At 45.9% G+C, this 21,579-nt stretch overlaps 1 protein-coding gene and 1 long non-coding RNA gene across 6 annotated transcripts in view; both read right to left on the reverse strand.

Annotated features, from left to right (window-relative positions):
• LOC119401922 (tol-Pal system protein TolA) overlaps positions 1-21,371 on the reverse strand; it is a 33,864-nt gene extending 12,493 nt beyond the window's left edge. For 2 of the 5 annotated variants that reach the window (XM_049418445.1, XM_049418443.1), the window contains exon 1: positions 20,856-21,359. In XM_049418445.1, coding sequence (XP_049274402.1) covers positions 20,856-21,191 — 336 coding nt within the window. In that variant the 5' untranslated portion in view covers positions 21,192-21,359. Of the gene's footprint in view, positions 1-312; positions 609-20,855 lie in introns of those variants that run through there. The other 3 variants (XM_049418446.1, XM_049418444.1, XM_049418447.1) reach the window with 3 other exon arrangements.
• LOC125759537 (uncharacterized) lies at positions 2,533-4,510 on the reverse strand. The gene is made up of 5 exons (XR_007417118.1): positions 3,562-4,510; positions 3,237-3,454; positions 3,118-3,172; positions 2,958-3,014; positions 2,533-2,809 (listed from the first exon to the last, which is right to left on the reverse strand). It is a non-coding gene; the product is annotated as an uncharacterized LOC125759537 (long non-coding RNA).
• Positions 21,372-21,579: the final 208 nt, after the last annotated feature.

The raw sequence follows: 21,579 nt of genomic DNA on the forward strand, positions 1-21,579 counted from the left end.
CTCACACTCCGCTGATCCGCCCGCACCACCTGCTCCGGTTGCTAGGAGCGAGGAGGAGCGCGCGCGCTCGCAGCTGTTGCTATGGGAGAGAAGGCGGGAGCGGAGATTGTCGAATCACAGCTGATCGCAAACTTTGCAGCTGTGACCGAAGCTGTGGTCCTCGAAGTCCCGCTTGAAACGGGCGTCCGGCTGAGCAAACTGCCGAGCGCGCGCCGCCTGCGCCGCCGCTTGCGTGCCGCGATCGAGAGCGCGGGCGGCAGCGGGATCGGCCCGGCGCCGCTGCCGCTTGGTCTCGGCCTCGCGCCGCTTCACCTGAGGATCGGCAGCACGGCGCTGACGTTTCGCAGCCGCTTCGCTAGCACGCAATTCGGCGTTCTCGGCTCGTCGTTGACGTCGCTTGGCAGCATGTCGAGCACGTATTTCGCGGTCCTCGGCTCGGCGTTGGCGTTTCACAGCAGCTTCCCGAGCACGGAGTTCGGCGTCGGCAGCTCGCTTCAGGCGCTTGCGTTCGGCATCACGCGCTCTTCGCTTCGCAGCCTTGTCTTCCACGTCAGCCATGTCTCGTGCGCGAAGGAAGCGACTAAAAAGCACGGAGGAGGTCGTGCTAAAAAGCCACCAAAACATGCCCGCGTTGCCAGACCGCTTTTTGGTGCTGTCCCTAGGAAATTCCAAGCGAGATGTACCTAGCCTAGTCCCGTGGCTCTGCGTGCGTGCGAGACGTTGATCATGCGATTTAACCATGGAAATGCAGGCGGCTTGATTTAATGGACGCACGAATTAAGGCGCATACTTGCTGCTTTCTTTGGGAAGGGTCACTTTTTGACTAAGTGGCACGCAGTTCGCAAGGAGGGGGAATCAGTTTTGTTTCAGCTCAATGAGATCACTGCGCAGGCATAGCCGCACAGGTTTCATTTTTGTGTTAACCTTGCTGGCGTATCAAGCGCATTAGTTTTACGAAGCTGGTTCTTTTTGGACGACGAAGTTTGAGACATGATCGGAACAGCTAGCGTGCTATATATTCATATGAGCTGCTGTTTGGGCCTTGTTTTGTGGTTCCAGAAAAGCCAGCTTTTCCCAAAAGGTGCCTTAGAAAAACGTTTAGCTCCAATATTCCATGATAGTCACCGAATAATCAATATTATTGCTTGTTTTAAACGCATGCTTGTGGCGATCGAACGTCACGCCGAAGCCGGCCTCCCTACTTGGAGCACAGTATGTGTGTACCAGGCGCAGCGAGGCATATTGCTTATATTTTCATCAGATCAGTGGAGTTCCCGGTGCCTACCGAACACGTGGTGATGGATCTAGGCCATCCTCCTCACCACATAATGCTTCGCTGAACCGACCAATGTGTTACGAATGCACACTGTCGGCTAAGTGTATATACAGTAAAACTCGCATACATCGGAATCAAAGGGCATCGCTAAATAGTTCGATATACCCGTAATTAAAAATGCATAAAATGCCTGTCTGAAGCTCAAATATAGTTGGTACGTGTCTTGATATATACTGAGTATGTGCAGCTCAATGAAACGAAGACAAGAGGAGACACATAAACGACATAGCCGTTTATGTGTCTTCTCCGGTCTTCGTTTCATTGTGCTGCACATACTCAGTATATATCAATAAATATTCATGCGTCTCAAACTGTCCCTCGAGACAATTGTTCGTTCTGAAGCTGCTGTGAAGCCGTTAAAGTTTTCCCATTACTTATTTTTCATCAACCTGGTCGTGTGAAACGTGTACGTATCGGACCAGACAACACTTTGCGCCACTGAAGCAACCTGGCGATACATCTTTCCGGCAACTAATTGCAGCCACAGATAGCAAGCTTCACAGCGTGGCATTTAGTTTTCGCCGCATTACATCCCTGTGTAGCGGTAAAACTTACAAAGCAATTCCTTCATTGTGGAGCGCAAAGAAATCTGTGCTGCGCACGCCGCCCATATTTTGACTCGTACCCTGCTTGTTTACGCCAAGCTTGCACTGCCCCCTTGGATTCAATGCACTACCCAAGCAACATTTTATCCTTGGCAAAATGTCGGCCTGACGTCGCTGGCCAACTGCACTGTCGTTGGCCCAACCTTGGCACCCGATGTAGGGCCGGTCTCGGGGATTGACATTGGCCTCATGTGGGCCTGCGTCGGCACCCAATGTAGGCCCGTCCACCGTGGCCGACGAGGCCGAGTGCATGCCGCTCGCGGGTTGACTAATGCCCGACCTTACATAAGCGTCGATTTACCGACGGCCGTGGGTCGGTTGCGGACGTTTTTCGCTAGTATTTCTCTGTTTTTTTTTCTTATTTTTTGTGCGTGTTCTAACAAAACGCATCAATTGTTTTTCTGGTGTGTTGATGCGTGTCGTATTTAATGTGAACGGGCAGTTTATAGAGGCGTTTAACTCTATCTGAATTAATTACGGGCAGAGTGCACATGTAAGACGGAATTAAACGCCTCTAACGGTCTGCACTTGTTAACGTGTTAATACGTAACACACAATAAAAGAAAGACGTGAATATAAGTTTTCTCTCTTTAGATCTTTATTTTGCAATTGTATAGATGCACTAATTTTCCATGCAACATTGTTCGCACGGAGCGTTTGCATCAGCCCTTGTGCAACGCAACCGTACAGTCCATGTGATCACGGCATGATAACGCTGACATATATAAATATAAAGACGGACGGCATTCCTGTTGGATCGGCTCCCTTCTTTCGGCCACTTCTCGTGCTCTTGGCCCTGAACACGTGCGCAGATGCGACGTTTTACCGTCGAGATGTTAGACTTGCATTTTTCTTCTGTCGGGAAAAACTGAAAGAAACAACAATGAATAATACTGTGAGAAAGGTAGACTATTTACTTGACCAGTTGCACAGACATGTCGCGTCTAGAAACTCTATTCACACAACTAAACAAAATAATTTTGTCGCTACACAAATAAGAAAAACACTGCACTTACAATAAATGCGAGTGTGCTGAAATTCCGAGAAGTGCTTCAAGCTCCACAGCGCACAAACTAGATAATATGTGGAGAGAGGATGGATAGAGGTTTTCGTTGTTGGCTATGTCACTGGAAAACAAATGGTACAATAAATAGATTAATGAGAACACAATCTTACCTTCAAAGCAGCCGCGGGCCAGTCACATATTGTGCAGTCGGCATTTACAGCACACCTGCGACCAAATTCAATGTGAAAAGCGATTGCGTGAGACTTTCATAACCAGGCATGCATCTTACCAGAGTTCTTTTCAGTTGGCGAGAGCAGCGCAGCACGCTATTCACACTACAGTCCTTGTTGCAGGGTTCCCTAGAGAAAACGGCAAAATATGTCACGGCTTTACAATAAGATGCCACAAATAAAAAACAAGAAAATCTGACATATTTGCCCGTCAGCGAAGTCTTGGGTCCACAGACAAATATAACCGCCGTTCGCCTGAACATTTCTGATCTGCCAGCTAGAAGAGACGACCAGATTGACGCATCAATTGTGCAAATAAAATTTGATTTTGTCGCTAGACAAAACTCACCATGCGATACAGCGAGGAAATAAAATGCCACTTACGAGTTCGCTTCAAATCCTCGGCAATGGGAGAAGGCCGCCTCCAGGATCAAGGCAAACGAAATGCCTCTGAGTGCTTGCCCGTCTCTGTGCAGTGTTTCAGTCAGCACGTCCTCGCTCGAAAGAGCTACAATTTGGCGGGAACTGACGCATGGAGCTTGCTCCCCTTCCCAGCGCTGTGGCAAAGAAAAAAAAAGAAAACGCGAGAGGTGCGGGGTCCGGCGCCCCGCTATGGTAGCCCCGCTGCACGCCCCGCCTCCCTCTTCGTTCCTCCTTTCAGGCCTTGTCATTCTTTCTGGGAGAGAGATCTCACCACTTTTTTTTTTTTTTTCGGAGGAACGCACGTGTTGCTTATATCAGCTCTTTCGGGTGAGAAAAAAAAGGAGCGGGAAATTTCAACTGAAGCACATGCCTGAACATTTTAGGGCAGCGCTAATGCGTGCAAGAAGCGGATCGTATTTGAATTGAACCGTTTTCGTTGTTAACACAAAATATCGTTGGTACTCTAACATTAAAACAAATTAACATGAAAACCATAAACTGAGCATCAAGTAGAAATTTTAAAACTCTTCAGTGTGTGCGGACTATCGAATTCTGGCTCTGCAAGCGACGTATAGCTTATGACCGTAGAAATTATTGTATTTTTACGCTAATTTCGTGTTTATTTGGGCATAGATGATATTTTGAAATATTCGTATTAACGCATATGGGCTATTCCCGAAGACCGAATCAAGTATGACGATATTCGATTCGATATTCCAAATGTTCAATCTTCGCACACTTCTATATTTAACCATTATATCTGATGTCTCCCCTTTGTCATGCGGCTCGATCAGATCAATCATATATTTATATTCACGACAGTGCTAAAGCGTGAGCACCGTGCTAGCGTTCCAGAAGTGCCGAACTGTCCCACTTGAGCTCATAGACAAGGCGGAGGAGGGGATGATAATTTTCCGTGGACAGTTCAAAATCGTAGATATTTTAACAGAGCCTAGCGCGCTATAGTATCACGATCAAAATTAAATTTCTGCTCGGCACTCGCATTTATTCCCATTTATTGCTGTTGTTCAACTCAAGTGCTTTGCATCTAATGCATGCAAAGGCGGTACGTTTTCTTGAGCTTCAAGCAGAAACCGTAAACGCTCAGTACACTTGAAAAGCACTCATGTCGTACCACTGTACATTGAGCATATAAGTGCTTCATCATAAGAGGTAGGGCTTGATCGGTACTCATGACAATGCGGCGGAGGATTCTCGGCGGCCCGATCGCTAAAGGTTGCGAAGTTTCTTGCGAAACAGGTGAAAAACTTCGACATTTAAATTCCGCCCCTAACCAACTCCGTAATTGTACCTTTTCATAGTCAAATACTTAACGTGCACATCAGAAATATTCGGCTGGATTCGGGAATGCTGAGGCACAGCAAACATAACTTTAGTGCTGGGGTTATTGATTGGAGCAGAACTGCAAATGCGACATCATAGACAGATGGACATTTAATAAGCTGCAAGAACGCCAGATTTTAAGATCACTTGGCAATTCAGCTTTTCATATAATCAGTTAGAGCTTTCGCGCCCCTGAAACACGCAGCTGAAATTTTCCAGCAAAGTTGTACAGTCCGCGAGATCTCTATTTCGCACGTTTCGTGTGACGAAATTAATATTTTTTGGGGCTCGCTATAAAGCAGCCAAAACCTTTCCGATGGGAGAAAGATTTAATTAATTCATTTTCAATAAAATTTATTACTGATAGATGGTGTAATGTACGTGGTCGGTTACAATCAACGTGCCATTTGCGAACTATTTCAGTCAATTCTATACCGCAGCCCAATGGACCATTGTAAAGCCACATTAAAGATAAATTCGTGTGATTGCACTTTCTTATCCTTTATGTACTTCCTGGTGGCAAATACATTGATCTCCAGAGTGTTCAAATCTTGCGATTTCTCAAGGTTATAAAAATATTTTAACGATATGTCTCCAAACGAATAATTCTTCACAACGCCGACGAATTCCAACTTCCCTATTGAGTCAATGCATGCGCTCATCATTATGGCCATCGCATGTCTAGTCAGCATCCGAATAATAGCTTAACTTCAGTCAGTTCGGAGCAAAACTCGATGTTATTCCTTAGCCGGAAGTTTCCCTTACGTCTGTGGTTGACGGTCATTGCTGTTTTCCTTGTTTGACCAAAGGACGTCATCGCGTTTGTAGCTGCACTACATGACTTATTCCTCAACATACTGCCCGAACGCGCTCGCGCTTGTTAGCTCGAAACCTAAATGCTGAACTTCAAAGTAAAATTGACCGGTGTTCAACTTGTCACTCGATCAGAGACGAATACTTTTCACCACGTCGCGTTATTTTGCTCTGCTTTCGATAACAACGGCGTTAGATTGATGAGCTCTGCTGACAAATCCTCATCACTCTATGCAGCCGGTGTAAGGCTGGACAAATATATAAATCAATCTAACGGTGTCGAGCAGTGCACCTGGTCCCATGTGGTGCGTCGGCAAGGGACTTGATAATTAAGCTCTCATATGTGTAGAAACGTGTTGTACGCTCACGTTGCGCAGACAGTCAGCCACACACATCGTCAACGGCACGTGAAGCGTCTACTATTAGCAATGTAATTTTATTACTTTTTTTCGCTTTGCATGCGAGGCACCGTCGACGGCAGATTACCGCGAGGCACTAGCTATGCATTTGTCTAATGCGTCTTGAAATATAAAGCTACAGCGTCCATAGAATCATAGAAATATAAAGCTACAGCGTCCAGTTTTAAGCACGTGTTGCTCCTATGGATAATTATTATTCTGTGAAATAACGGAACTAGCAAACATTTTATTAACATTGATCCAACAGAACAGCAGTGTGCGTTGCGCGTTACCCGCCGCAAATGCTCCATTATATGCGATTCTTGTATACGTATGAGTAAGAAGATTAGACAAATCCGCGGAATGTTTCTCATGCATTTCCATGCATCATATTCGCTCGCTTATCTTTTTGTTTAGTATTTTCAAGACGTATAAAACGACCACAATGCGACTTCTGACTGGCATTATTTCGTATCTTGAGGCAGTGATATCCTAATTGTGCAGTATTTTAACTTCTTTATAATGTAGGTTACGGTGTACCTGCTTTGTCTTTTATTAAAAACAAGGGTTCATTTTTATTTGAAATGCTGTGCTAAAAGGATGAATGTCACAAACATATACAAGGCGACCTCTGACAAAGTGATGGGATAACAGAAACTTTTCAAATAGGCATATCGGGGAATATACCCGTTGTAACTGTATAGTTCCCTGGTTTCAGCCAGAGCTTATTATCTGTGGGAGGTAAAGGTGTAACTACATTGCACAATAAAAAAAAAGATAAATTCGCTTTAACTTAATTGAAAATTTGTTGCTACCTCGACGTACATGCGTAAATTTTGACAAACGCAAGTCTTTAGCGGTGCTGTTTCGGACGTGTCCCATTTTCTTATCTTGGCGGCAAAAAGCACTGCTGGGCACTGACGGCGGGCCTGCAGATGTGCGGCTTCTTCGAAAGAGGAGGCGGCTCCACGCTGAGAAAGAAAACCGGAGAACAGCGGAAAAAAAGAAAAAAAGAAGTTTCCCTCTCCCCACCGGGACCTTCCGGGGCGCGGGCCGCCGTAGCGCATGTTTTTTTGCTTCTTTTTTTAAATGTGCTTTTCACTCCACGCTCTATACTGTAGAGCAGCGCGGTTCCTTCTGACCCTCTTCTTTCCCGCACTTTTCCGCCTCCTGCGTTTTATTTTTCACAGCACGAGTCTTCAGTGGATTGCCATTGCTATGTGTTCGTTCTAACAATCTTGAAAGAATATTTCTTGTTCGTGTATTGGTACTAAAATCTTACATTGCGGCCACGCCTTTTGATGAGCTTTTTTCACATAGCATATATGATATTTCCGCTTGCCTGACTTATCCGTCAGCGAAAGATAAGAACTTTTACTCATTACATTGCGCAAATTACATAATAAAGGACTAGCTGTTAGAACAAAACACTGCGTCTCTCTATCCACAGACTGTTTGGGTGTGCAGCGCTGCTCGGGCAGCACGCAAAAATTTTCATGCTTCATGTTGTCTGTATACAGACGATGCTTCTTTTAGATTATACAGAATGGTTTTTAATGGCCGTTTTAGTTCAGAAATGACATAAATGTATTATGTGAGCTCGGTTTAATGCAAGCGGGTGACATTACTTGCATGAAAAAGCAAAATAAATAATCGCCTATCTAAATAAAGTTCATTAATGACCTTAAAATTACACTGACTTACCTACTGCAACTGACTAACTGTAGCCACTGAGTTTGCAATAATTGGAATGAAATCTTACCATTTAATATTTATGCCATCAAATTTTAGGCAGAAGTTCACTGTTGCTTCAGTCACGTCTATTTTTTTGTAAGAATCAGTTTTAAGCATCGAACAACGACAAAAGCCTAGTTTAACGCCCATGTATATAAATACTGTCGCACACTTGGCGAATGATGGTCTCGAAAAAATCTTTAAAAGTAGATATGCACGCCTGGAGAAACCATGCACGAATGCTCGCTATTATTTTTGTTTAGTCAATAATGTATTTGGATTGTTCGCACAAATAATCTCTACCACTTGGTGTAATCAGCTCAAGGACTACAAGTATGTTGTGTGTCACAGGTGATTTTTGTAATGTTTAAAAAATCACACTGTAGGAGTTTTTTACACTTCCTGCAGTGTATTTTATGCTGCCCTAAAATAATACACGCTGTTCGAATCCTCTGCCGGCAACCAAGGCCGGCACGACGTGTTGCCGACTTGTCGCCCTGACAAGCGTTTGGCGCGCTCGGCGTTCACTCGGCCACCAACGGTGGTGCGAATCGTGCAGCCGACCAAGTGCCGACAAGCGTTTGGTGCGCTCGGCGTTCACTCGGCCACCGACGGTGGCGCGAATCGTGCAGCCGATCTAGTGCCGACGTAGCTGGCAGCGCACCTCCGGCCGACCCTTTTCGGATGTCTGGTGGCCAGTGAAGTCGGCTGCCGGCTATTTGCCAGCGATCAGCCAAACGTCGGCAGTCGGCCAGCGTTGCTTGGGTATATATTTACATTATACTATATACGTGCTACAAGATGACAGATTCACTACAGTCAGCTTTATGGGATTGCAGCTGTGTTATATGCCACAAAGCATGTACTGTGCATCGATGATTCGTTGTGCAGCGAAGCCCACCAGCAGGGAAATCGTAACTGCCACATACGTTACTAGCTGATGCTTTGTCTTCTTTAATTACAAAAAAGGCGCCCACGCAGTCTCCAGTCACCGTACGAACACCCAAACGTCTAATAAATGCGCAAGTGCATAGCAAAGGTTTCTTCAATTCTTCTACGTGCCACACAAACGAATTAGCAGCAACCCTCTACATTAGAGAACAGACCAAGCCACTTCTTGGAATAGTGTCATGGAGAAACTTCCCTAGTAGCACACATTGTTGCCACAACGTTGCTGCAATGTTACCTTCCAACATTGCCACAACGTGGCTAATGTCCGCTTTTGGTAGCATTCGCGCAACATTCAAAGCAACATTGCCACAATGTTGACGAAACATTTTCGCAATGCTGCTTAAAAGTTGCTACAACATTTAGACAACCTTTCGTAACTTACCAACGTGCAGCAATGTTGATGAAACGTTTTCGCAATGCTGCTTGAAAGTTGCTACAACATTTAGGCAACTTTTAGTAACTTAGCAACTTGCAGCAATGTTGATGAAACGTTTTCGCAATGCTGCTTGAAAGTTGCCACAACATTTCGGCAGCCTTCAAGCAACTGAAGTTCGACATACAGAAACGTTGATGCAACATTCTTGCAATGCTACTTCAAAGTTTCAACAACATAACGGCAACCTTTGAGTAACGTAATTGCTACATACAGCAACATTCTCGCCGTGCTGCTTGGATGTTACTGCAACATTTGGGCAACTTTTGTGTAACTGCAACATATGCCAACCTTCGCTTCAAGGCACTGGTGTGGTGTTCACGGCTCCTTTTTCATGCACGTCCCTCAACCATAGGTATCTAGATTTCGTCATGCCTATAGAAACAGCAAGTGACAGAGTGCAACCGCCAATGGCAGAGAGGACAATAAATTCTTGCATTTACATGATATGTAATGATGCTCAACATTAGTGGTCATGAAGCCAGTCTCAATTGAACAGCTGTGTTTACATGCACACCTACTTGTTGCCAGTCAATGGTTACTATAGCAGTAATATTTGCCAAAAGGTGTAAACAGAACACTTTATATTAGCCTAACATATATCACTGTGCAAAAGGAAGAATTATTCCTCCATGTTTCTTATGCAATACATGCATCTCGGTGCTTGCAGTATGTTGTCGGCAATATAGTTTAAGGGCAGCCGTGAATTAATCCACTATAGCAGTGATTACAGTGAACTTCCTAGTGGCATGGAAGTTCCTAGACATGAGTTCATCACTCAGTATTAACAACATGAAAAGTAATGCAAAGATTTATTACACAGAAGAGAAAAGACGCATAAGCTTGGTTCGAATTTTCCAGAATCAAATAACACTACAATTTTTTTCTAAGAAAATATATGCTTACATATTCTTCAAAACAAATGCACCTGTCCAGAATAGCAATACAGCAGAAACATTTCCATTCATCAATGCTGATCACAATCTTTGATGAGGGGCCTATTGCGGCTAGCTGTGCGACATTTGCAGTGAAAATGGCCACTAATATTGATGAATAAATTACCCTAAATTCTTGCAATGAACGAAATCACATTGACACCTTGTACAACTGAAAAGGTAAACAAACAGAATAAAAAAAACAGAATATTGGCACCAATGCTGGTCTTACAGTGAAACTAACAATATTAAGAAAAAGAAAATACTGCGTACAGTAACATTAGAAAATAGTGTCAACAAACTTGGCCTCTTCAAGACATTCTAGCAGTTCTGACAAGACAAAATGTGACACAGGAATAAGTGAGCAATAATCTTGGAAGTCTGGTACCTGCGTGGCCATTCATGAAGTGTTCTTAACATTAACAAAGCTGCAAAGTCAGGCTTGACTATATACTGTAATATTACAAAAAGGAAAGTGAGCAAACCTAAGAGCACTTGAACTTTCCTTTTTGAAATCTCCTAAAGAAAATGTGGCACAGGAGAAACTAAGCATCAGTCCTGCAGCACTGGTACCCATAATTATGTGGCCCCTTATAGTTTTAACATCGACAAAGCTGTGAAGGCAGGCTTGACTAGATACTGTAGTACTACAACATGGCAAGACAAACATAGGTGCAAGTTGCCCTTATAAAGATAGCCCAGACAGACAAAATGTGGCACAGGAGAAAGTAAGAAATAATTCTGGAGGAATAGTACCGATACCTGTGTGGTCACTTATCAAATTTTTAACATGAACAGACCTGTGAAGGCATGCTTGACTAGACACTGCAATATTGCAAAATAGCATGAACAAACATAAGTGCAGCTTGCCCCTTTTGAGGTAACCAAGAAAGGCAAAATGTGATGCAGGAGAAAGTAAGAAATAATCTTGCAAGGCTGGCAGCCGTAACAATGTGGCCCCATATCAACATCACTTTGATATCAACTAAGCTGTGAAGGCACGCATCACTAGATAAGGTAATATTACAAAATAGTATGACAAAATGTGAGTGCAGCTTTGCCTCTTTTAAAGTAACCTAGAAAGACAATATGTGACAGATGAGAATTTAAGACAACCTTGCAAGGCTGGTACTATAACTATGTGGCCATTCATCAAGTGTTCTTAAAATTGACAAAGCTGCAAAGGCAGGCTTGACTAGACGCTGTAATATGACAAAATAGTGTGAATAAACCAAAGAACAACTTTTCCTTTTGAAATATCCCAAACAAAAAGTAGCACAGGAGAAATTAAGCAATAGTTCTTTGGGATTGGCACCCGCAACTATAAAGCATCAAGTGTCTTAACATCAATTCTGTAACGGCACGCTCAATTGATACAACACTGAGGTATTATATTTACATGGAACGAACAAACATCAGTGCAAGTTGCCCTTTGGAAGCTATCTTAACTCTACAAAGAAAAAGAAATAGAAAGAACTGAAAGTTGAAAGAATTTAAACAACACGGGGTTTCAGGTCACGTTGGCGAAGTAAGCCCTTTCTGGTGCACATTTGTAGTAGTGTGCGCACTGTACATGGTGTTGTAATGCAAACAAGGCGACAAGACGAACAGTCAGAGAACCGCAGGTCGAATACAGGCTGGCACTGCCTCTCTGGAGAAAAAAGAAAAGGGCACAAACTAAACTGGCAGAATAAAGCAACAGACTTAAGTAACTTGAAGCACTTAGGTCCTGCTAATTTGCCTACAAATCTACAACACCAATTTGGCTCAACCTGCAATTGTGTTCAAGGCCTTACGAAAACAAAAATAAAATTAATACATCCTGAAACTCACGCTCAATTCTTTCCTATTGGTGGTTCTGAATAAATCATTACAGCACCGTTAACAGTTTCAGTGGTCAAAAATGAATGCATTGCCATGCATGCGTACCGGCAAAACTTATCTTTATATTCAACGTACAAAACTAAGGGTGTCCGGCGTTAGGCAAGGTGGAAGCGGCTGATTCAGTGCCAGACGAATAATAAACGCCACTAACATCATGTTCGCCTGTGATTGATGCGCGCGGTAAACTGAGCGCGCCGTGCAACTGCGGGGCGCCGAGCAGTTGGGTCAGAAAACGGAACTTCATTCCCGCGCTCTGCTGACTCGTTCACCGAGTGATCGTCGCTGCGACAGTCGTCACTTGTATCGAAACAGCTAACGAGTTCATGACGAACATCTTCAGCTATTCTTCAACGCTTTTGCCTGTCGCCTACTTCACTCAATGCGCACTTCACCCGCTGCGTTTTTCGCCCGCGAACTCCGTATAAAGCAAAGAGCCAAGGCAGGAAAAGTCCTCGCAAAGCACGGAATATTCTGCGAGTGACCACTAACCGGACAATAATTGATGTTATAATATATAAATCCACAAAAGACTTACCGTTCTCTTTCCAACGCAGTATTCTCGTAGTCTTCAGCTGAGCGCCACGAAGAGCTCAAACATCGCGCACAACTTTCCACGGGAAACTGCTGTCGGCCATTAACGATGTCACTAACCGTAGGACTGCCGCTCATAAGCAAAGGCTCCGCTTTTTGTTTCGGTTTCACTTTTATATGCCGCTTGCCCCTGCGGCACCACTGCGCCAGAATCAACGCGTCAGTGGGATAATTTATGAAAGTGCATATTTAACACGAGATACGTATCGTATAAATCTATTTTGAATATGCGATGTGCACGTGTACGCGCACGTTTTCATTTCAGGCAGCAGTGCAGCAATGGCATCTTTATTTTGGGCAAGCAGCTGAGAAATCTTTTAAATTTAACTGTGCATGCCACGGAAATAACACCGGTTTTGCAGTTACAGTTGTTTTGCAGTTGCGGCGGCGATGTTCCAGCCGTGTGGTCAAATATGGGCCAACGTCTGTCAACATTTGACAACATTGTATTAACATAGTAAATGCAACGTTACCTAAACATTGCTGAACGTTGTTGAATGTTGAGCAACATCTGACAACATTGACGCAATGTTGTGAAATGTTGCACAACATTCAACAACATTCGCAACATTGTGACAACATTGCAGCAACAATTCGTGCTACTAGGGTTAATTATGCCAACAGAGATTATTACAAGATACCAATGAATCAGGTGGCCTGAAGCGTGATCGCATCGGATGTCTACTTCAAACGCCAGCTGCTACATTTCAGGTTAAGTAATAAATTCGCAGATGATGGATTTCTTGGCGCTGCTGATAGTCTTAACAATCTGTATAAAATTATAAATTCAAGCGAACACTCGCGAGGTAACATAAAGCAGGGCATACACAGACATTTTAACGCAACGCACGCTCTCGAGTGTCTCAAGTTTCACCTCACTTGACGACCGTCGGACACATCGGATTCGAAGGGGATCGCGAAATAGTTCGATATATCCATTATTACAAATGGAAAATACGCATGTAAGCTTTAATATTCACACGTCTCGGACAGTCTCATGAGATGACTGATTCCTTTAAGTTGCTTCGAAGCCGTAAATGTTTTATCAACCACTTTGCGGCAGCGAACCCTTCTCGGCAACGAAGGGCTAGAGCTTCACAGCGTGACGTTTCTTCGCATAACGCCACTGTTCAGCGGTGAAGCTTAACAAGGCAAATCCCTCATTCTGGAGCGCACTGAGCTATACCAGGCGCTTACATCGGAACACCACTGATACCTTGAAGAGTGAACTTGTTGGCTAGTTGGTTCAACATAACTTAATGGAGCAGCGCGAAAGACAGGGACAGAAAAGGCACACATACACCCACACGTAGCGCAGTGTGTGTGGTTGTATGTGTGCCTTTTCTTGACAGCAGAGTCGATGACGTCGTGATTGAGGCTGCTAGTAGTCTTAGCAATCTCAGTCACTTCTAAGCGAACACTTGCGAGGTAACACAACCACGACCTTGTGGAGGTCTTGAACACAACAAAGCACGACACAGATACACAAAATCTTTCAAGAAGAAACTCGGCCTCTCGTTGCTCTCGTCAACTTGACTAGGGAATTTCTGGGTACACCACGGCGCTAGTATGGTGGCTAGAAGGAGAGGTGTCAGTGTCAGCATCGGCGCGCCGGAGAGGGAGCGAGAATTCATCCAGGTGCGGCGGCGCTGCTGTCGGCTCCGAGGTGCCCGCCCGCGCGCGCGTAGCTGGCGTAGCAGCCGCTTTTCGTTGCAACTATTTCACGCTACCATGCGGATTATAACAAAGGCTAGCTGGCACATACGTTTGCCACTCGCACCCCGAAGCGCTGGAAGATAGGGAATCAAATGAATGACTTGCCGTGAGCTTGACACCAAAACAACGTCCGTGCAGTTTTCACTTTGATGCCAAAGTGTTCTCGGTGACGTCTCAATGCAGGTAGAGGTATCAGCAACCATACTTGAATGCGTATTTTTTATGACTTGCGCATCGAAAACCAAGGTCTATTTGTACAAGCAAGACATTTATTTTAACACACTCTTACAATTCAACGCGAAAAACACCATAAGAAATAAACAAAACATGTGCATTTATAAGGTTGGAGAGAACTGCAAGTTATACAAAACTCAGCTAAAGCAAGTGAATAAAGCAACTAAAAAGAACAGTCAATATACAATGCCACAATGGGCATACATATACACATGACAGTGAGATTTCATTAGCATAAACACAGATACAGTCACAAACCAGCTCACGAAAAAAATTGATTTCTACATATGTGAAACACAGTCAGACAATGAGATCAAATTTTTTAATGGGACCTTTGTGAAAATGTGAATAAGATAATACTAAAAGTCACAAGAGACAACACAGTGTGGGTAATGTACAATAACATAAAATAAAACCTTGTTCGCTGTGTTAACGTTATGACAGTTAAGTCGTACGTCTCAACTTCAGGAACTTCATCTTTTCTCTCTTTTTTTTTTTTTGGTTGGACGCATTTTCTCCAGCAACGAGAAAATGCATTCTGGTCAGTGTAAAGAAGCGAATGATTTGATTTGTCACTTCCATTTTGTGCTGTTCACAGCCGACCATATTCAACCTCTTCACGGACAGACAAGAGATAAGGTCTGTTATGCTATCAGTTTTCAGCTTGTTAAAACTGAAGCAATAGGTGAATGCATCTTCCATAGCTTTGACCAGGTCTCTTAAGGACTCAGACGGGTACAGGAGGCCACCTCTGTCTATATAGCGTGTGAGGCACGACTCTGTCGGAAGCAAGTTGGAATCCTTTGAGTGAAGCAGCAGCCTGCTACATTCACTACACTTTGTCTTCTCCAACATCTTCCGGGCCACATAGCCACTGATGTAATAAGTGATCCGGGAGTCACTTTTGTGTCCAACGAGATCAGTGTGGTCAGGGAGGGCCTCACACGCTACAATCATTTCATGAACCTCATTGAGACGCCCAACATCTAGGAGCTCATCCAGCTTATTCTGCAGTTTCATTGAATTATTGTGCGTGCCCGGACATAGGAGGCTGCTCAGAACTCCAGAAGGTATGTTGCCACTTGAGGGTGACTTTGCCAAGCTGTAAAAACTGAGGCAATTCACAGATATCAAAAATTGTGTTGGCGTAGGGTGATCATTCGACCCAGACATTTGCCTCAGGATACCGAAAAGATTTTCAAGCGCGTCTTGGCACAGGCGAGACGTCATCAAGTACTTAAAGCCCAAGGTTTTCGTGACATAGTGCAGGATAGAAAGTGTGCTGGTAAGAGTAACGCGGAGTCCTTCGGCAGTTGATTCGCTCAAGAACCCACCCTGCTTAGGTACAGCTTTTTCCCAGGTTGCTAAGAACTCCAAAAAGCATTTGATGCTTGATACTTCTTTACTGTCTGGTCTTAAACCTCGCTTTGAGTATCTTGATGTCATGGCATCGATGAGGTCTCTCATCATAGCGACAAACGCAGAAGTAGCCTTGGTACAGCCAGTGCCATAGCAGTGTTCCACTTGGCTGTTGTAGACATACAGGCCCCTTAAAACTTCATCACTGAAGAAAGTGAATGCCAAGTTGACCCGCATTTTTTCGAAGCCATTAGGCTGGCAAACAGCCATGGTGACGTGCGGCATTGCCCTGAGTGTCACTGAACTTGAAGTGTCGCATTTGCAGGCCTCCTTTACATATTCGTTGCTAACTCTACCATCTGGTGTCAAAAGCCCTTTGGAAGAAACCGCGTTACGGACACATTTCACCAGGTGGGGGAAGTCCGATAAAAAATGCAGATACCGGCTGGGATCCACTGGATGCTTTACTTTGCACACTGTCTTTTCGAGCTTCCCACTTACACCGAAAATCTTCCACATGCTGCGGTTCCACACAGCCCCGTCGCACGTTACAAAATCGACAAAGAGCCCTGATTTCTCGACACAGATTACAGCATCAACGATGATTTTTGCTAGAACGTCTGCCTTTACATTGCTTCGCGCACCAAAGGCACCAAGAATTTGTTGCCATTTGCCTGTGAATGGCTGAAACAAAATTACAAGGCCATGGTCACACTGAGCACCTTCTTGCCCTGGTGAGCTGTACTTGCCAAGGTCAACGAAACCGTCAACTTTCCCTGTGCTGTTTACAGACAAGTTTTCGGACAGTTTCATTTCATCAATAAGTATGCCACCGTGTCGGTGATAAGAATCAATGGTGCGTGCTTTCTCTGCAATAGCCGTGAGCACTTCTTCATTAAAGCCAAAACCACTTTTATATTTACGGACATAAGTACGCAGGCACGACGGGCTTGGTACAACCATAATCTTATGCTTACGAATGTGCTCGTAAAGGCGCGGGCTTTTCATATGCATCACAATGCACTCAAGAATCCACTCTTGCTGAAATTTCATCCCATTTGTTTTTCTCCTCTTCGATGCTTCAAAGCATTCACGTACCTGCACTTGCTGCTTTTTTGGTAGGCTTTGTAACTTTTCTTCAAAACTAGAGCTGCTTATAGCTTCGTTGTCCTGTTTCATCTTTTCTATAGTATCGCTCAACTTTGCAATGCTGTGCTTTTGCCGTCGCAGCTGAGCATTTTTTCGCGTCAGCTTCTGTGTGAGGTTAGCTCTTGCCTGTTTCGCTTTTGTACGCTTATAGTATGCCTGATTTATCAAGAGCTTACGAAGGTACTTGCACTGTAAGCATCGGCTTCTATGTTGGACTGTCCCACAACACGTCAGGCTATGCAGTTTCCCTCCATGGAGCCTGTGTTTTGTTTTTATTTGCGCACTTTGCATTCCTGTTTCCATATCAAACCCCTCGCAAGGAATCATGCCATCCATTTCGAACAGGAGGCCCTTAACATCACTAATGCTGTCGACATCCACTGTTTTTACAAGAACACCCTGTACATATGCAATGCAATGAAAGGTTGAGGCATTACCTGAACACAAAAGCAACTTTTGAAAGCACAGAGTTCCACCACTTGACGCACACACTGAGAACGCTACAACGTCCGTGTCGTTTGGGATGACGTGTTTCGCCCAGTACTTACTTGGAAGGTCATCTTGCGTCATGCCCTCCAAGATATTGCAGGCGCCGTTACAGTTCGAACTTGATGGAACGTCCGTTTCAGCACTCTGCAGTTCCTCGTGAATGGAGTCAACCTTTCTTCGCTTGGAAGTCGCACCTCCATTGGACGCCACCGTCTTTCTTTTTGGAGGCAGCTTCTTCGAGAGGTAAGCCGGCACATTTGGAAATATCGTGGGGATCGCGTCGACTGTAAGAGTAGGGCGATCACGAGGGATTTCCACAGGCTCACCGTTGATGACATGCTTGTAGCTACGGACGATGAATCTTTCGTCGAAATGAGCCTCGCACACAACGCAGTTCTTTTCCAGTGGCTTGTCAGCGCGAGGAATCGCACGCTCCCAGGCCTTGCGCCGTTCATCGTCGACGGGAACAGAGAAGAGAGACGCTTTCTTCCCTTGTTTGTGGGCCGAAGTATACCCCGTATTGCATCCAGGTGCAAAGCAGTGTCTTTGCTGTTTACACATCACTTTGGCATGGTCACATCGGTACGTAGTGATCCCGAACAAGTTCAAATCGGCACACCGCAGACGTTTCGAGAACACGTGCAAGCGTGCAAGCGACGAAACGTACGGCGCCGGCGGTCGGCGGGTGCTCTCGACAGACCTCAGTACTGGCGTGCGCGCCACCCCGCGGCGGGATGAAATACCAGCACGCCTCCTTTCCAGGCGCGGCCGAGACGATGCTGACACCTCTCCTTCTAGCCACCATAGCGCTAGTTTTGCTCGGCAGCACAAGGTAGCCAACATGAAACGTGCTTACACCGCTAACATTGGGCGATGTGTAGGTGGCTTTTTAGTCTCGTGCGTCAGCGAAAGCCGGCGAACGGGTCCATAGAGACGAGTAGAGCGCGCGCTCCGCTCCATTTATATAGACCTTATGCAAAATTGCTGCCATCTGTCGGAGGTTTGACGAAGCTACCGATTCGGCGCCATGTTGGAGGCATGTGTCCAAACCGTACTGCTGTCGCTGCTATAACTTCTTGCCTGTATCTGCTTTGATAGTCGGCAAACGGGGCATAAAAAACGTCAGACGAGCGTGTAAGGGTCTGTACAGGCTACCGGCATTTCCGAGCTGTTACGTTGGCAATTATTACGCGTAAAGTACTGCCTCACAACGAGAAGAATGCACCGAGTCACATGTAAGCCTGTCGTCGTTGAGAATGAAGCTTAGCGTTAGGTTATACATTTTGTCTGCTTTCATTGCAGCGAATAAAGCGTTGTTAGCTACCTGAATATCATGCGTGCAGTGTATGATGGTTGGGAGGAGGCTTTAGCACGCGACACGGCTAGGCACAGCGATGACGTTAAGAAAGTGCTGTTGACTCATTTCAAAGCGTATTTAATAAGGGACAGCCTACGTCGACCAGATGTATTGTGCATTTATTTTAAATAAAACGTTGTCCTTTCTTTTATTTTTGAAGCAAAATATATTTCGCTGCTGTAGCCACCGACGTACGGACGATTATAATGCAAAATATTTCCACTTCTCAGGTACGTGAAAAGTGACATGAAAAGTAAAAGTCTTACTTGCTCCAAGAAGTAGGTGCCGGTTGGCTGGTATTTTGTTGAATATCTCTCCGACATGTGCTCGTAAATAACACGACAGGCCCAGAATATTTGCCTTCACATCGTCGCTTTCGGGGCCTACTGGCGCCTTACAATTTCAACCCGTTTCCGCAAGGCAGTTTTGCGTCGCCGACTGAACGCTTGCGAAACCACCTCAGCACGTAACCAACAGTAGTGGACCCACGGCCGAGTGTAACACATTTCCTGGAACAGCACTTTTTTTTCTGTTTCATACGAAAAGTGCCACACACAAGCTTCTGTTAACATATCATAGCATACAGGGGTGGATACAGGATTTTTCCTAAGGGGTATAAGCTTCTGGTAGAGCCTGATATGTGCTCTTCTTCGGACATAAATACAAAAAAGTAAAGGGGGGCGGTCAGGCCATCCGGGCAGCCCTCTGAATTTTGCAGTGATAGCACATGAAATGCTTGAAGAATACGCATAGTAAAGCAATACGTGCGCGAAGCACCCCACCAAACGCTACCTTGTTAAACTCCACAATCTAAAATAAACTACAAACAACACGCTCCAATACAATCGGTCCGTTCGCTAGGATTCGATGACGTGCTCGAGCTACCTGTCTAACATGTAATTGTTATCGCTATGTAATAAGCAAAGTTATGGTGTCAACAGCAGCGCAGGCATGCGCGAGTAGCCGCGATGCAGCTTTGAAGCTCATACACGAAGCCGGTTTGTCTGTGCCTGCAAGCATACGGTGTGAAAACTGTCCGATTCCTGCATGACACGAAAGAGTGTCCTCTGATGAGTGCCGATGCTGTCACATATCGCATCTATTAAGAACGGCGAAAGTAAACGCGGCGTCAGTAGTAAGCCGTAGCCGGAGCAGCAGAACGATCTGCCGCGAGGAAATCTAATAAGATGGAGGTTAGCTTTCTGTAAACCTTTTTTCAGCACCCAAATTTCCTCAATCTGAGCAACACGGCGCATGAAAATATGTCGGCATTCCCATCTTTATCAGCCACCACACGCCGATACGCACGCTCCGTGCGTGCACATGCGGAGCGCGCTTAGCCTTCAACATGGCGGAAATGCGCACGGTGGCCGCTAGATGGCAGCAGATTTTGCATAAGGTCTATACGCTTGCGAGCGAGCGAACGGGAGAGTGGGGCGCCCGCCGAGAGGAGAAGCGCCTAAGCACGCGCCTACCCTCGGCCACACTCTCCCACACACGCGGGAGCTCCGCCGAGCTCCCGCGATGCGAGCGCCCTCACGCGCTCCTCCGCTCCACTGATCCGCCCACACCACCTGCTCCGGTTGCTAGGGGCGAGGAGGAGCGCGCTCGCAGCTGTTGCTATGGGAGAGGGGGCGGGAGCGGAGAGATCGCGGACGCCGCACGGCGCCTGACATAGCTCGACTAAGAAATGCATTCGCATTTAAAAAATTACACCATCTTCCCGAGGGGAACCATGGTGTGATGCGGAGCATCGCGGATTGTTCGGTGTTATTAACGTTGTTAACTTGCGTGTTATTACGTTGAGTTTCGTTCTAGAAGTTTCAAATCCGTGTGAGGTGGTTGTCGAACCAAAGACTGTCACACACCTTGCAACTGTGTCCGAAGCTCCGTTCCAGGAAGTCACGTTTGAAGCGAGCGTCGCGCTGCGCGTGCTGCTTGGCTCGCGCCGCCGCTTTCGCGGCGCGCTCGCGTGCAGCATCGGGAGCAGCCTCTCGTTGTTGACGTTTACGCGCTGCTCGACGTTCCCGTTCCAACGCTGCTGCACGTGCTCGATGCTCAGGATCCGCTTCTCGACGTTGACGCTGCCGAGCTGCTTCGCGCAGACGAATTTCAGGGTTCGCCGCTCGCTTCAAGCGTTTGCGTTCAGCGTCGCGTGCCCTTCGCTTCGCAGCTTTGTCTTGAGTGGACGTAATTGGGCTCATGCTGACGCGTGCTTGCGTCAGCCCACTCACTGACGGGACTGTTGCTTCCAACGCTGCCCTACGTGCTCGAAGCTCAGGATCCGCTGCTCGACGTTGACGCTGCCAAGCTGCTTCGCGCTGACGAAGTTCAGGGTCCGCCGCTCGACGTTGACGCTGCCAAGCTGTTTCGCGCTGACGAAGTTCAGGGTCCGCCGCTCGCTTCAAGCGTTTGCGTTCAGCGTCGCGTGCCCTTCGCTTCGCAGCTTTGTCTTGAGTGGACGCAATTGGGCTGATGCTGACGCGGGCTTGCATCAGCCCACTCACTGACGGGACTGTCGCTTCCATCACACTTCATCGGAAGCATCAACGGAGTCAACAGATTGCGAAGCAAGCACTGCCAGCGCTGCAC

This window comes from Rhipicephalus sanguineus, chromosome 8 (assembly GCF_013339695.2).
Source record: "Rhipicephalus sanguineus isolate Rsan-2018 chromosome 8, BIME_Rsan_1.4, whole genome shotgun sequence".
NCBI lineage: Eukaryota > Metazoa > Arthropoda > Arachnida > Ixodida > Ixodidae > Rhipicephalus > Rhipicephalus sanguineus.